The 17462-nt window shown below is 42.7% G+C and overlaps 1 protein-coding gene across 1 annotated transcript; it reads left to right on the top strand.

Moving 5' to 3' along the window:
• The first annotated feature begins 9032 nt into the window (after positions 1-9032).
• Positions 9033-16469, top strand: LOC144505383 (putative G-protein coupled receptor 139). Its single transcript, XM_078231499.1, has 3 exons — positions 9033-9060; positions 13281-13460; positions 15553-16469. The coding sequence occupies exons 1-3, from the start codon at positions 9033-9035 to the stop codon at positions 16467-16469; spliced, it is 1125 nt and encodes a 374-aa protein (XP_078087625.1).
• The last annotated feature ends 993 nt before the right edge of the window (positions 16470-17462 follow it).

Genomic DNA, 17462 nt, shown 5'->3' with positions numbered 1-17462 from the left:
TTTCCAGCTCAGACAAGGAATTCAGTCCATTTCCACTGTGAAATGTGTTTGTACCGCTTCCTCTCCACTACTTCTGCAAATTTGTCAAACACAATTTGCTTTTAACATTCTATGCTTGTTTTCATTCAACACGCCATACGTTTTCAAGTGCTAATTCATTTTTTCCCAGATTATTGGCTCCGATGATGAAACATGTTGTGTTCGGGATGGCAGCAAGCCAATCGCTTCCAAATCTGCAAATTAAATGAATGGAAAATAAAGAAGAGCAGCATATGCACATCAGGAGAATTGTTGTAAATTATGATGATCAAAAATGCTGAGTATGGTGCAATACATGTCTTAGGACTTTACATTGATCAACGAGAGAGTCATGACAGCATTATAAACTTTCTCATTGTATTTAGATTGACGATATTCGAAGAATGTCATCTTCTGTAATTCCAAGCGTGCTGTTCATGGCTGTAGTTATCCAATGATTTTCTTCTATATTGTACACTCTTTTGCACTGAGGGTGGGGAGGGGTTTGATAACCTCGGCGGTCTACAGGTGCTGATGTTTTGCTGCTGTCTCTGTCCCAGCTGCTATTTTGTTTTGCCTTAAGGTTCAGAGAATGACGTGGAATCATATGGCGCAAACAGCTGATAGCGATTGGAGGGGAAATGTTCCTTGAACTTCTTAGAATATTGTAGCCGTTATACATTATCCAAATATTAACCAGGTTGGTTTGTGATGTCCACCTGTTAACAAATGTCTCCTGTGTGTCCGTTTGTGAGGGTGTTGCTGTGTCCATAAGGGCGTGTATCCGTTTGGGTGCCTACATGTTGGTGTGGATATGCCTGTGTGAGGAATCCGATTGTGGAGAGGATGCCTGTCTATATCTGTATTTGTGTGTGATGTAAATAACGTGTGTGTGTGTGTGTCTCAGTGTGTAAAATATAGAGAATGTGTTTGCTTATGAGGGTGTGTGTGAGAGTGGGGGTATTCTATCTGTGTGGGTGCCTATGTTTGCTGCTCTTCATTAGCTGTAAGATAAATCTTCCAGTTCAAGCACAATCCGTGGCTGCTAAATTTCGTATTTGACTAATTTGAATGCCCAGCCACAATTGGGAGATTGCTTCTTCCAGGCTGAAACAATTGGTTGACTGTGTGTTGTGTCAAACCTGACATCTTCGAAACTGCCTCCACTTCTCCTTGGACAACGCAAAGTGTGTGCTCTTCCCCAGACCCCTCCCATTTCCCTCAATATGATCCTTAGTACGCAATTGTCTTGAGTACAGCATCTTGCAACATTCTTATAGGCCCAACTTCATAAATTTCCATTGATTTGGCAGCAGGAAGGAATGAAATTGTTGCTATCAGAGAAACCAGCTTTCAAATACTGAGCCTGGCTTGAAGACTTCCTGGAGTATTCCCACATATCCTAATCCGTATTCCCATCTGTGTTCTAGATTATAATATGTTTGTCCTATATAGCAAACATATATCATTTAACCACTTGAAACATGATTCAGCACATTCTGCATGCCCCAACACATACATACACACACACACACACACACGTAAGTCTTCACTGAGATTAGTGTTTCCTTTATAGTCAGTGTTCTGAATGAAGACAGTATTACCGTTCTCTCTGTCCTAATACTTCATTTGGGTCATCTATTGAAACCAGAGACTCTTCTTGTTCCAATGGTGACCTTCCCTGTCTGTCCCGTGATTCACTCAATATATATAAATGCTAGATAATGTAACATTTGACAAACAGCAGAGCGGATCTGCATTCACCTGGTAATCGATGCGATTTTTCGTAGGTCTTCTGAATTTATTATTTTATACACATCCCCTGCAAAAATGAAGAAGAGATCCATCGCATTCCACAGGATTGCTGGTTTTCCAAAGATGATTGGAGCTGCTGATGAAACACCTATTGCACTGAAGGCAGCAAAACATAACGCTGCTTCATTTATCAACAGCAATGATTCCATTTTTAAATGTCATGATAGTGTGTGATGCACAAATGAGAAACATCAGTGTAAAGGCAAACAACCAGAGACAAGACCATGACTGATTCGTTCTTGAGAGTTCAATGTTACATCTGACCATGACAACATCACCTGGAATTACAGGAAGGCCACTGGGTGATAAGGGAAACCCACTCATGCAGAAGATCACTTGCCAATGGAGATGGAGGAGATGGATGAGGGCAATATGGAGCCTCATGGAGAAGCCCGAGCTCCAGGTGATGCAAGGGCAGTTCGTGATTGACTGGCAGCTGCTGCTTTTGAACAATGAGTTGATACAATGTTTAATTAATATGTCCAAACTATCCCCTTCCCTCCCTTCTATCCACGCTTCCCTTCAAATTCTCCATCCCCCTGACCTCCTTGTCTACAAAAAGACAGGAACTGTTAAAGTAGAAGTTTTTAAATTTTTGATGGTGTTAAAATTATAAAACATATTTTCGTGCATTTTTTAAGTTGAGCTAGTTATGTCAGATGAAATGTGAACATGGTTAAGGTCTTCTAATTGTAAAAACAAAGTGTCATTTATTGAATTTAAAAAATCTATTAAACTTCGCAAAATTGTGCGAATTATTCATTCAAACATCAAAAGGCAACATTCAAATATCAGAATACTAATTGAATAATTTTAGTTGACAAGGCAGAAGTATTAACCCTAAACAAATTGAAATAAGCAACTAAAAATGAAACATACATAGGAGGAGAGGGTGGTTAAGGTACAGGTAACTGTGTTGGAAGAAGAGAGGGACCCTAATTCTTCCTGTGTCGTCCCTGGGCCTTCCCCATCGACATAGCATGCATCTCTCTTCATCCCTGATGGAGCCAGGTCTTGCCCAGTAGTCTCCGAACGGGTGGCTCCTCTTCATAGGGGTTCAGCAGCAAGTGTCACAACTTAGCAATGATTTGCACTCCCCCACCTTGGCCCCCTTTGTTTACATTCTTTTTAAAAAATTCTTTCCTGTTCTCTATCTTTTATTTCTTTCTTGAATTTCCTCATTTTTGTTCCCCCTCTACTTTACGCCCCTTCCCTTTCCTTCCCCCTCCCCCCCGCCCTTTGCTTCTCCTTTTCTAAATCTTGCCTCTGTTCCATTCATTCCCCCCCCCCCCGCACCACCTCCCCCCCCCCCCCCCCGCCCGCCTTCCGCAACCCCCTCCCCCCCGCCCCATCGCTCCCACCCCCCACCTCCCCCAAAATCTTCATTTTACCTTCTATGCCTTTGGCCATTAACATGCTGCATTGTCTCTGTGGACAGCTATTAACTGGTTTCCCTGGTTTCTGTGACTATTATTCATCTTTCATTCCCTTACCCTGCGGCATAAATATCTCCCACTTTCTATGCCTTTTAGCTTTGACAAAGGATCGTCTGGACTCGAAACGTCAACTCTTTTCTCTCCTTACAGAAGCTGCCAGACCTGCTGAGATTTTCCAGCATTTTCTCTTTACGTGTCACCACTTTATTTTTTATCTTCTGAGGGAGCTCATTTTGTTGTCTCTGCAGCTAATTCTGCTGCACTGCATTCTGTCTCAGCAGCTCATATTACTGCACCGACTCTCGTGATGCTGTCTCAGCAGTTCATTTGCTCGAACACATCATTCAGTGCTGCAGTTTGGCTCCTTCCAGTTTCAGCATAACCTTCAGCTAACACCGTTACAACCTCACACAGTTTATAAATAACCACGTATGCACTGTAATTGACTGTAAGAAGTTGAGGATCAGGAGGTCTGGAGTCTTTCTCTGGCAGTAACTCCGGGAAAGTTCTGGGTGTTCTTCCTCCATTACAGCAGCCGTGGCATCACAGGCCTCCCCCTCCCAAACCACTTGACCACCCTGAACATCTGTATCAATGTCAAATAACTCATCAGGCTGCAAGGCTTCCCCTCGTCTGCAATAGCTTCAGTGTTGTACTGCTGTGATGTGCCGGCTTCCTTTACACCACCAGCAGGTGTTCGTGGTGCAGCCTGACACTCAGCCGTATCCCGTTGTGTTATAACCATGTTATCTGTGAAAGTTGAAGAAAACATAATTATGTTTCCATCATGGTAACTGTTGTGTATACAAGTAATCAAATGGCATTTTATCTTGCCTAAACGAAACCCAATATCGCCTCCGCCACGTACTCTGGGGGTTGAAAAACCCAGCAGGTCCCAAGCATGTTCCTCCTGTGGAATGAGCTCCTTAATGCATGCCAGTCTGCTTCTATTCAGCGAACTCTCCCAGGCATTATGTGCCTTTTTGCCTGCAGAAAGAAATTGAAATGACTTTAAACATTCTTGCTATCAACCTGTAGGTCAGCAACGGCTAAAATTAATTGGACCCGGGACCATGTTCACAATCTCCACGGTAACTGCATTTTCTGACCCTCTTCAGGTTTGTAAGGAGACGACTATTTACACAGCTTCAGAGGTCTCCATTGTTTTTAAAGTTTTCGACCCTTCTACAAATCTGTGAGGAGACAGAACTATTTGCCATACTAAATGCAGACTGAAATCCTTACTTTGAGAGAGATTTTATTAAGTTTTAATTTTTCATTAAAAATGCTGCGTACTGTGGTGAACGCATCACGTCATTACGTTTATTGCGACAATGCTCCATAGTCCTTGGCACTTCACTATCTGCAGACACCAAGGTTGCAATTTTCTTCCAAGACAGAGTTTGCATTTGCCTTATTGGTTTTGATTTTCCATTCCTCAAAATTTGAACTTTCCTCTGTTTCACTTCGTGCATTATATTTTCAAAATCATGTTCAGAGAAGTTTTGAGTTCTCTTTTTCCCAGCAAACTTTTCAGTGGCCATGTTCTAAATTAAAACACACAAACACCTCGAAGCATGCCAAGCATAAAAAAAAGTTACATAATAACAATACAATGCAGATTTTGGGTGACACGGTGGCACAGTGGTTAGCAGTGCTGTCTCACAGCTTCAGGGAACTGTGTTTAATTCTGGACTTGGGTGACTGTGTGGAGATTCCATGTTTTCCCTGTGTCTGAGTGGGTTTCCTCTGAGTGCTCTGGGTTTCTCCCACACTCCAAAAATGTGCGGGTTATTTAATTTGCCATGCTAAATTTTCCCTTAGTGTCACTGGATTAGCAACATAAATTCATAGCGTTATGGGGATGGGGCCTGGGTGGGATTGTTGTCGGTGCAGGCCTGATGGGTCGAATGACGTCCTTCTGCACTGTAGCGCTTCTATGGATGAAATGTTCCAGTTGTGTTCGCCCTGAAAACGGCAAAAGCCCCGAGGTCAATGGACATTTGTACTGTCTGCCCCTCATCTGCTGGAGGGGTGGAGCTGGAAAATTCGCCCTTATGCTTCTATGACTCTAAATAGTGCTGTTCTCAAGTTGAGTTTGTGAAGTTGCAATTTGAAGTTTGTAAAGATGGGAAAAAATGCAAAAATGCTCGATAGAGAAAAAGCATTGCGTCATCCTTGAATGCTGCTGCTTGCTTTCAGTATTTGGAGGTTTAAAGTACAAATTACATAAAGAGTGCAAGCTGAAACATTTGTATCGAAAAGTAAGGCAGTATTCTTGAAAGGACAAGGACTTTTAAAAATCTTTAGCTGAAACAATTTACAGCAGGCATTCAGCTGCCAGGAACACATAAAAATTGAATTTGATTGTGTTGACAACATCAGGCCAATCCTATTGTAGGAAAATTGATAGGTCATCGCAGGTATGAAAGAGTGTGCAGGGGGAAAAACAAGAGGGCAACAGAACACCCCGCTCTCAAACTTCGAGAGGGAGAGAGCAGATCTCGACTCTGCCAGCTTCAGATATCGTTTAAGAGAACGCACCATCTAACTATCAAAATGTAGCAAATAGGAAAGAACTTACACACACAGGAATCAACAGAGAAACTCTAAATGATTCTACAATCCACAAACCTGATTGTATTTTGAGAATGACTGAATTCTATTATTATATATTTTTTGGTGAATGAATAAGTATTGTATTTATTTGAACAGCATTCCATTAGAATCTTACTTTATTTGGTATGTCACTTGTTTAGTTAAAGGTCCCTGTTAGTTAAATAAATAAACTAAGTGTTCTTTTTGAAGTTCGTGTCAGGTATTTCTGTTAGTTAATCACTCAAGGTTAACGAAGAACAGTTCACGCCTTCCCATACACTTTTAACAGATTACGAGGTGAGGTATTTATCTTTGGAAGAGTCAACCTCCGCATCGTTACAGTACTTTCACACATTTGAAACAAATAAAACATTTATTTATACATGTTAAATAATAGTCATGTTCAATAATTAAAATGAATTTTAAAAATACAGTTTGAATGTTCCAATCACTGCTTAAAAGATATTAACTGCTTAAACGAAATAGCAAAAACAATGAAATACAAATAGATACTTTTATAAGAACATGGTTCCCTTTTCAATATAAATCTGCCTTTCGGAGCCTGGACATCAATGGGCGTTCTCAGGTTTACCGCGTCATAAGGGGCGTGGTTATTAATCTCTTGTGACGCGCTGGGCCTGGTCAGATTACTTCGCTGTGGGTCCGAGGCTTCCACACACATCCGTATTTTCGGCGGAGCGGCTCAGGAAACGTCAATGCGCATTTTAAAATATATTTTTGGCACACCATACATTTCGACCGGCGATCGGAATTTACGGGCGGATACTACCTGAAACCACCTCGCAGGTATGTCTGCTGCTCTGCTCGCTGAGTCCAGAACAAAACAAAATTTGCCAATAATCAGGCGTAAATCCCGACCCAACATTGTGGCAGGCAGGCGAAGCTAACTCTGTTCCTTTTATTAGCATACAGCTGCTTTGTCACAACGTTTGCAGGAAAAGACTGGATCGGAAGTTGGAATGTGACGCGTTTTCAACGTGCATGTCTGTGCATCGTATTGTTCCTTCGGTATTGTTCCGCTGCACATGTATAATCTCCATAGGTTAGCATTTGGTACAAAAGTTATGGCCCAAACTTCAAGTTGACCATGGCAACATTCGGACAAATAGGATCATAGAAACATAGGATAGGAACAAGAGCAGGAAATTCAGCCGTTGGAGTCCACTTTGCATTCCCAGAAGCTTGGCTGCTGGTAAGCTCAGGCAGTTAGCTCTGAAGTCACGAATTTAATCTCAGTACTGGTCAACAATTCTTGCCCATTTGAAATAGGCGTGTTACATCTCGTTGCCATTGGTTAATGTGCCATTGCATGAGGCTTTCTACCAGTGACTCGTACTCCAGTTGCATATTATGTCAACGGGGAGGTTATGACGGAGCTGGATAAAATGCTCATTAGGCTGAACACTCGATCCCAGGTTTTCCCTCTTCTCCTCAATATTTCAGTTTTCTACCCTTTGCCAATTGCTTTGTCTCTTCAGCTCACACTAAAGTCTCCTCATTTCCACACATTAAACCAAAGTTCTGCCATTTAACGTAAGTCCTTGCTCATGTTTGAAAGATTCATTTGAATTGAGTTCCGAAAGTTGATAAAGAGAAAATGTGAACATACGATAGGAACAGAATTTTAAACCATGTCGTCGAGAAACAGGCCGAGGTACTGCTCAGATTCTAACTTACGATCTCCTGTTTATTAGAAAGACACTTTTAACCACTGACACATGGAGTCAGTTAACAAGCGAGCATTGGAATGCATTATTTGGAATTGTATCCCACTATGTCATGTGTTACGCACTGTGCGATAGTGCAATTGAGGCGGAAGGTCAGCCAGGAAGTTCTGAAATATTAGAGTAGCTGCTCCTATTTCTGATTATCTTAGAGACATTACTCAGAGAAAACACCAGAATTATCTTGACCTTGGAGTTTTTCACTCGTGGTACTCCTGTTTGTTTGAGATTGTATTCGGATCTCAAGTTCCATTATGCTAGAATCGTATAATCATGTATGGGTACAGCATAGAAGGAGGACTGTCTGTCCATATTCTCTGTGATGGCTTTCTCATGGAGAAATTTACCCAGTGTCAATGCGGCGCCTTCACCCTTAACCGTGTAATTTTTTTTTTCCTTTTCAAGGATTCTCAAATTTTCTCTTTGCTTCTGTATAGAAGTATGCAGGTTGACCTGTTCGTGGTTTAAATTTTGTTAAGGTCAATTGTTTGGTTAAAAAACTGAGAAACTGTTAAGAAAGAGTCGCATCGTAACTTGATTTTGCCGCTGATAGACAGAGAATGATTTCTGGCCAAAGTTAGGAAAATCTTTATGCGTTCGCTTAAAATCGAGGAATTTGTTTTTGAAAATGCCGTTGCAATGCAGTGAAGATGCTGTTCTTAAGTTTCTCCTACTTTCACTGAAGTCTTCATTATTTGTTTTCCCTGTCGTTCGAGCACTTTCAGCCAACAGCAGCGCTCAGACAGGGACTGGCACCCAAAATTCTCAGGTTAAAAATCGGGTGTTGGACTGACGAAGCTACCCAGGCCCAGGGTAGGAGATTTCGCAGGGCTCTCTGCACTGTTTGATGAAAGGCATCAGAGACTTTTATTTAGTTCTTTAATAGTTCACCCTCTCCAGCGCATTTCCCTCACAGACAAACCGGCAAACTCATTTGGGCATCATTTCACAAACCCTCTAACTTCCACCAACGACTCGCTTCATACTAATGGCGTGAAATCGGACAACTGTTGTTATCCAGGTATCTGCACTGGGCCTTCACAGCTTTGAAGTTGCATTAATTTCAAGGAGTATTCTTAATTTGCCGAAATTGAAATGGGAATCCACAAAAGCACAACGCTGGATTTCACAAGTGGCTAAAGAATTTCTAATAGTATTCGTTGAGGCAGAGTGTTAACAGCAGACATCGGGAGCTACATTCCCAATTTTGCCAATCACAAATTGTGGGGGTCCATCTTAATGGAAAATCAAGGCCTTTTACCCGACCAACTCTGCCCTGCAAAAGAGCGAACAAAACAAACCATTTAAAAAATTCAAAATTCAAAAATTCGTCGCTGTTTGGCCACTATTTATTGCCTATCCCGAGTTGCTCTTGTGAAGATGGTGGTGAGCTGCCTTCTTGGAACGCCATGATGCGAAGATGCCGGCGGTTGACTGTGGTAAACACCGTAAGTAGTCTATCAACACCAGGTTAAAGTCCAACAGGTTTATTTGGAAGCAAAAGCCACTAGCTTTCGGAACAGGCTGTCCCTTCGTCAGGTCGGTAGGAGTTCTGAGAAACTTCTGAGAGAACTCCCACCCACCTGACGAAGGGACAGCCTGTTCCGAAAGCGAGTGGCTTTTGCTGCCAAATAAACCTGTTGGACTTTAACCTGGTGTTGGTAGACTTCTTACTGTTCTTGAAACGCTGCAGTCCATGCGCTGTGGCTTGAGCCACAATGTGGTTCGCGAGGAAATTCCAGGATTTTGACACAGTGACAGAGAAGGAACAGCGATATATTTCCAAGTCAGAATGATGAGTTGTTTGGAGGGGAACTTGCAGGTCGTGATGTTCCCAAGTATCTGTTGCCCTTGTCCTTCTATATCGAAGTGGTCGTGGGCTTAGAAGCTGCTGCCTCAGGAAACTTGGAGAGATCGTGCAGTGCACCTTGCAGATAGCACACACTGCTCCTACTGAGCGTCTGCGGTGGACAGAGTTGATGTTTGTTGATGTGGTGCCAATCAAGCGGGCTTCTTTGTCCTGGATGGTGTCATGCTTTCTGAGTGTTGTTGGAGTTGGATCGATCCAGGTAAGTGGAGAGTATTCCACCTCCTGACTCCTGACTTGTGCCTTGTAGATGGTGGACAGGTTTTGGCGAGACATGTGGTGAGTTGTTCACCGCAGCATTCCTAGATTCTGACCCGCTCTTGTAGCCACAGCGATTATGTGGCGATTCCAGTTGAGTTTCAGGTCAATGGTAACTCCAAAGATGATGATAGTGGGAGATTGAGTGATGGTAACACCATTGAATGTTAAGGGGCAGTGGTTAGATTGTCTCTTTATTGGTGATGGTAATTGACTGGCATTTCTGTGCCGCGAATATCAATTGCCACTTGTTATCACAAGCCTGGATCTTGTCCAGATAATGTTGCATTTGAACATGGAATGTTTTAATGTCTGAGGAGCCGCAAATAGTGCTGAACATTGTTCAATCATCAGTGAACATTCCTACTTTTGACCATATGAGGGAGGGAAGGGCACTGATGAAGCAGCTGAAATGGTTGGTCCTAGGACACGACCCTGAGGTTATCCTGCAGTGATGAGATGACTTACCCCCACAACTAAACCATCTTCCGATTACCCAGGTATGACACTAACCAGCGGAGTGTTTCCCCGTTGAAACCCATTGATTCCAGTTTTGGTAGGGCTCCTTGATGCCACACTGGGATGAATGCGGCCTTGACGTCATGGGCTGTCAATCTCACCTCATCTCTGGAAGTCAGCTGTTTTTTCCATGTTCTAACCAAGGCTGTAATGAGGTTAGGAGTGGAGTTACCATGACGAAACAGAAACTGGGCGTCACAACAGGTTACTGCTGAGCAGGTGCTGCTTGTTAGCACTGTTAATGACCCCTTCCATCACTTTGCTGATGACCGAGAGTAGACTGATGGGACGATAATTGGCCGGGTTGGATTTGTCCTGCATTTTCTGTACAGGACAAAGCTGGGTAATTTTCCACATTGTCAGGTAAAAGCCAGTGCTGTAACTGTACTAGAAGAGCATGGCTAGGGGAGTGACAAGTTCTGGAGCACGAGTCGTCAGTACTATTTTGGGACTATTGTCAGGGCCCATTGACTTTGCCGTATCCAGTGCCTCAAACCGTTTATTGATATTATGTAGAGTGAATCGAATTGGCTGGAGAGTGGTGTCTGTGATGCTGGGCCCCACTGGAGGAGGCCGAGATGGATCATATGCTTCGCACTTCTTTGCACTGATGTGCTGGACGCCTCCATCTATGAGGATGGGGATGTTGCTCTCAGTAATCGAAGGTAATTATTCCAAATTGCCGGTTTGGCACGCAGCTACAAAGTTGGATAACTTATACATAGAATCACATTCTTCCCAGAGTTATTTCGAGGCCGTTGTGCTTTAAGTCCCTGCATTGTCCAAACGGGCTGAGGCACAGGTGAGCTTTGAACTCAGGACTATAAACATCGAAACATCATTATTCACATAATCGCAGTGCTGTATGATGGTGAGAATTTAAAACTTTCATTTGGAAGAGAGAGTTTCTGAGCAGCTTTATGAAGATAGAAACATTCAGGCATCTCTGGGGGGAAAAAAAAAACAAATCCTTACAGCTCGTTGGTAACCTGAAGTTTTGATTTTGCAAATCCAATCGTTCTGAAGTCCCAGCTTGTGCGCTATCAGTCAGCAGAAAAGAATGCAGAATTCTTAACTCACTGAATAAAAAACAACGTGATTATAGTCGGGAAACTTCAATTAAACAGAATATGTTGGGGATAAAGATCAGAATGTTTGGCAGCATCTGATGAGCGAGATTCAGAGTTTACCTTCTGCATCCTTACAGATCTTCTTCAGAGCTGCTGCCAGGCTGTTGATATTTTCCAGCATTTCCTGTTTTGATTTTTGATTTCCAGCATCCACAGTATTCTGTTTGCTTTATCCCTAATAAATCTACGTAACTGTGCACAGGATGGTGAATGACATTGATACATTAAATCAGATATTGTGACATGAGTTAGATTAAATTTGTATTTTTCAATCTGGTATTCAATTATTTGCTCTGGGCTTTTTTCTCGTGAGATTGACACAGTTCCTTTGAATCATATAATTGGGATTTAGGCGCTGTTGTCAGCTGGACTGCGTTGGAGTGAGATGGAAACTCTTTGTTTCTCTGCTGCTCTGTCGGAATGTTATATTAAAAATATCTCCCTGAACCTAGGACCAGAGTGTTCCTGAATACTTTTGCTGTCTGAACATGTGGAACTGATCAGCAGTCTGTGTCTATGTGAGTGATTTTGTGGCTACTGTGTGTGAGAAGGAGCTGCCTGCATTGTTCCTTGTATATCAGGTGGAGGGTGGAAAAAAGAACAACATGGAAATTCTGTGGATGGGGTCGAGGGCAGGAGAGATTTAAAGATATTTGTGATAGTATTGGCGTGAGGTCAGAGAGAGGGAATGCGAGTGGTAAGGGAACAAAATTGGCGGGAATGAGTGCAAGATTGTGGGAAGAAGAATATTTATTGCCGAAACCAAAGAAAAGGAAAGATGAGAGATTACAAAAGAGAAATTCAGACAAAATTATGACAGAAACTTTTGCTTCTATTACTCTGTACTGCTATAACGTCGCTGTTTACAAGATGCACGTTTATGTGAGACTATTATTGAATTGTGGCTTGTTTTGTCATTACTAATCTATTATTGCTGGTTCCTCTTTGTTTGAAAGAATACTCTTTTCGCCAACTGTCCTGAATTCGATTTACAGATTTGACAGGTAATCCCATTCAGCCCAGTTCAGGTGACACAGCCAGATTCTGTATTCAGGCACACAAATGAATATCGCCTGATTGTTGGTGTGAAAGCTCCTCCGTCTCAGAGAAACTCATATCCTGGGATCTTTGAAAAACAATGTTTCTGACTCTGCCTGTCGTGGATACACAATCTTTATCAGCACGTCTCCCACATATCAACCCATTTGAAATATCAAGGTCAATTTTGTGTGCTGTATTTCAATGTAATGAAAAAAGTCTCTTCCTTTGAAACTGCAGTTTCCCATCTGCCAAGTGGCGACATTAACTTCGAACTGGATGAGGAATGTCATAATGGAAAAAAACAAGACTAAATATATTCAGGGTTTATACCAGCGTTAGCAGCTTCGTATCACTCTGAGGGGATAACCCCAATCCTCTCAGGAATTAAGCACTAATTGTGGGACTGGAGGGCTGCGGGCTTCTCGCAATTATCTTGGAGTGAGACTAGAAAGTTGACACGGTATCTTCACTCAGTGAACTGAATGTGTTTTCATCCCATTTGGTGACATTTAATGGCCATTGACCGACATGTCGACAGATTTGTTGAATCGCAGAAAGTGAATTGTCATATCGCACAAACAGGCACCGATGCAAGCATTCCTCATTACTATAGTGGTTAATAACCCGCCTTAGCATAAGGAGACCAGGATTCATTTCATCCAACGGGCTGAACTTTAAACACAAAATGGAAGGCAGACTTCCAAATGGTAATCATTCACATATGGAAAATGGGCAGGGCAGATGAATCTCGGAACAAGAATTAGACGGACTCGAAAAGTTAACTCTGTTTCCTTTTCTGCAGATGTGGCCACAAGTGATGAGTTTTTTGAGCATTTTTCTGTTTATGTTTTAGTGCAGATGATGATAGTGCATCTGTCACAGGCAGAGTCATGGGCAGTCATAGAATCATACCGTGCAGGAGAGTCTCATCGGCCTATTGAGTCTGCAACGACAAATGAGAAAAATCTGACCTACATATATAATCCCATTTACGAGTACTTGGCCAATAGGTTTGAAAGTTTAGACTTGCTCGGTACTCATCTAGACACTTTAAAAAAGATTTGAGACAACTCGCCCCCATCGCCCTCCCAGGCACCGCAATCCAGAACTTAGCCACCTGCTAGGCAAAAAGGTATATCCTCGCTCCCCCACCCCAGCCCCCACACCGCCCCCTCACCCGCCCACCCCCGAAACCTCCTGCCCCTCATCTTGAACCTTTGTCTCATCGTGATTGACCCTTCATCTAAGGGGAACAGTTGCCTCCTATCCAGTCGTTCATGTACCTCATAATTATGTACACCTCAATCAGGTCGCCACTTAGTCATCTCTGCTCAAACTAAAACAACCCAGGCCGATCGCACTCTCTTCATAACTTAGAAGTTCCATGCCAGGCAGGATCGTGTGAATCTGCACCCTCTCCAGTACAATCACATTCTTCCTATAATGTGGTAATCAGAAATGCATGCAGTACTCTCACTGTCGCCTCACCAAAGTTCTATGCAATTCCAACAGGAACTTGCAGCGAGCCGAGGCAGAAATGGCAGGTCAGATGTTAAAGATCAGAATTGAAAACATTCAATGACTTTTCACTTGATTTTGTGATTTATTCGACTGAATTGAGGCAGATAAAGAAAACAACAGATTCCAGAGTGCAGAGGAACGAACTTGAGAGGGCTCTCTGAGGTTTGAAATGTAATTACTGACTGGTCATGAAAGGTCCATCATTGAAGCGATACGAGATTTGTAGATGCAGCTCATAGTGTTGGAAGAAACATTTCCATTGCTGTTTAACACACCTTCCAATTATAACGTGTTATTGCACGTGATCAGAATTTTCCTGCCTTGCGGCTGGGGATCTGGGTCCAAGTAAATCCCAGTGCTTCATATATTCCCTGAACAGGAATTGAAAGAACTGCCGTAATATGATTTTCTTCAAGATTCGTGGTATTAATGGCGGAGGGGTGTGGGGGGCGGGAGAGGGGGCGGGATAATTCAAACGATTTTGCAATCTCAACATCTCTGTGGAGATTCTGGAAGGTATAAATCAATGCACAGTGAACTTCAAATCGGACAAATCGTCTGCTGCAAAAAGGGACAAGTTCATCTGAACACAAAATGCATCGACCAATTCAATGGATCAGGAAAGTATTCTACATGGTCCTTGCCATATTTGGTGTTCCTGGTACGTGTCTAAACCTAATGTAGCTGTTTACCTTTTCGTATGAGCTAGTTTTTGCAATTAAACTGAGAAAAGTAATGTTACATTCGTTGGTATGGTCACAGTTCTGCGGACACTTAGTTAATAATATAATTATGTTAATTACATTTGCTGTGTCATCTGTGCAGTTGTATTGTGTTGTCCCATCGGAATCATTAGAATGCTCTGTTCTGTTGAATAAACTCTCCAAGCAAGAAACTGTCTTGAGTGGAAGGTTTTATTAGGATTATCTGTCCATTTAGAATACTATTGAACATGGTCACAAAATGAGTACCTGGTATTATTTGTGCATCATCAATTTGCCCCCACCAAAGGTGTCTTTTGTGATTTGGGGACAACAGCTATACCTAAAACTTTAATTGAGCTATAATTCAGCTTTCTATATAGGTTAATATAACGTCTCTTCTTTTAGTGACCGTCACATAGAGATAATCCTATTTTGGTCACAATTGCACTGTCTCATTAAACTTCATTTACGCATCTGTAGCACCAGACAACAGTGGTCTGAGCTGGATTCAGTTCTCCCACCTGAGGTAATGGCTCCATAGTAGGAGAAGTGGACCATACCGCGAGAAGGATCTCCTAATGCAGAATGTGATCCAAGCTGAAGATGAGTTCCTATCAATGGAGTGGTAGGAGGCAGGCATAGATCTCCAAATGAACATTTGTTTTTGCTTTCTCGTGAAAACATTTTACATCATGATCCGTCCCTGGGGAAAGTCTGCAGCTCACTCTCATGTGACATGTGTTAAACCTGGAATTGGACGTGTCAGAGGCAGGCTGAGATCATTGTTCAGATGCTCTTGCCAGTGATCTGATTCCAACCCACATATTTGTGATGCTATTTTCTTTTCTGATGAGTTTTGGGAAATATTTTTTTGAGTAATTCCCTTTCTCTCTCTTACAGTTAATGTAGTGGCAATTGTGATTCTGTGTCGTGGAAAGTGCGACCTCTCCGCCTGCACAACTCGCTACCTCGTGGCCATGGCAGTGGCAGATCTCCTGGTCATTATCACTGAGGTTATACTGAACCGAATCGATGATTATTATTTCCCACTGAATTTCCTGAAAATCACCTCTGTGTGTAGAGTTCGCTATGTTATGCTACGGGCAGCCTCAGACTGCTCTGTCTGGTTCACAGTCACTTTCACTTTTGATCGATTTGTCGCCATTTGTTGTCAGAAGTTAAAATCTAAATATTGCACCAAGAAGACTGCATCCGTGGTCCTAGGAACAACTGGCACTTTACTGTGTTTAAAAAATATTCCCATCTACTTTCGATTTAAACCAAGAATGATTATTGACAATGTACCATGGATTTGTAGTAATAAGCCTAGTTATTTCAAAGACCCTCGATGGATTGGATTTCGATATTTTGAGAAAGTTTTAACACCATTGCTCCCGTTCAGTTTAATTTTGTTACTCAATGCTCTAACAGTTAGACATATTCTAGTAGCCAATAGAATCCGTAAAGGACTGAGGGGTCAGAGCAATGGAGACAATCACAGTGACCCAGAGATGGAGAGCAGAAGGAAGTCTATGATTTTACTCTTCACCATATCGGGCAGTTTCATACTCCTCTGGTTTGTGTATGTTTTATATTTTTTTGACGTTAATGATCACTTAGATGATTATTCTTCTTACAACTTTAGACAAGTCGCATACATGCTGCGGAATTTAAGTTGCTGCACAAACACACTGATTTACGTGGTGACTCAGTCCAAATTCAGAGAGCAGTTGAAGAACATAGCGAAATATCCATTTACATTACTTGTCAAATCAATAAAGAACAGAGCCGAGTGCAGCTCGAATATCCCGTGCTAAGTGGCAAGAACACAGGAGGACCAGAGGGAAAGGGCCTGGAGCAGCAGGAAACATCTCAAATATTTCAACGACGATGCAGAGGGAACACGGAGAGAGGGATCGGAACAAAATTAACAGCAGGTATCTTATACTGAGAAGAACAGTGCGTCAGGAGCAAGGACAGACATTCAGAGGACCAGACTGAAATGAGCAGAAGCAATTCGACACAATACTGTGCCGTGGGACAAACGCAGACAAACTTTCGGATGACCTGCAGTAACTCTGCAGTCGTAGTCAAACAAAGCAAAAGGCAGTGGAACAATGGTGAGGGATGGCATCGGGATCCCAGGAAGTAAATTGGCAGGAGGAATCAGCGGACAGGAAAGCAGTGACCAAGGGACAAGAGTTGACATTCGGAGGAGCGTACATTAAGAAGCCAGGTGGATAGTCAGAGAAAAGGCCTGAAGGTTAGAAAGGGATGCAGCCGACCCTAGATCTCTGCTAGGTCGATTCCCAGCTCCTCACATCCTGTCAATAAAATAGCGTTAATTCAAAGGAAAAACGCTGTGATGCTGGAAAACACCTGTTGACAATGTATAATTTGTCAATCTAGTTAGTAACTAATAGCACCAATTTATTGAATCTCTGGCCATCGCGATTCTCCAGATTCATCACTGGAATCTGCCTTTCTCTCTCTCACCAGCTCCCGCCACCCCGCCCCCCCCCCCCATCTCCTCCAACAATGTAGGCTATTGATAGGTATCTTCGTGGTCACATCTGGACAAGTCCAGCCAGGGGCACGGGTGGGCAGCAGAGACCTGCGGAGGAGTTTGCTAGCAAGGGTGGGGTAGTGGCAGAGGAAGAGCTCAGGGAAATCGAGGGAAGAAAAAGTGTGTTTATTTGGAGGAGACTATTGGCCTTAGTTGGTGAATGATCGCCAGCCCCACCCTCTCCCTGGAAAATGTTTCTGGTTTCCCCTGTTTTCCGGTGTGAAGACAGCTGATAGTTGGCCCA

The sequence above is a fragment of the Mustelus asterias genome, chromosome 16 (genome assembly GCF_964213995.1).
Source record: "Mustelus asterias chromosome 16, sMusAst1.hap1.1, whole genome shotgun sequence".
In the NCBI taxonomy this organism is placed as follows: domain Eukaryota; kingdom Metazoa; phylum Chordata; class Chondrichthyes; order Carcharhiniformes; family Triakidae; genus Mustelus; species Mustelus asterias.
This window is presented reverse-complemented; position numbering and strand designations above follow the sequence as displayed.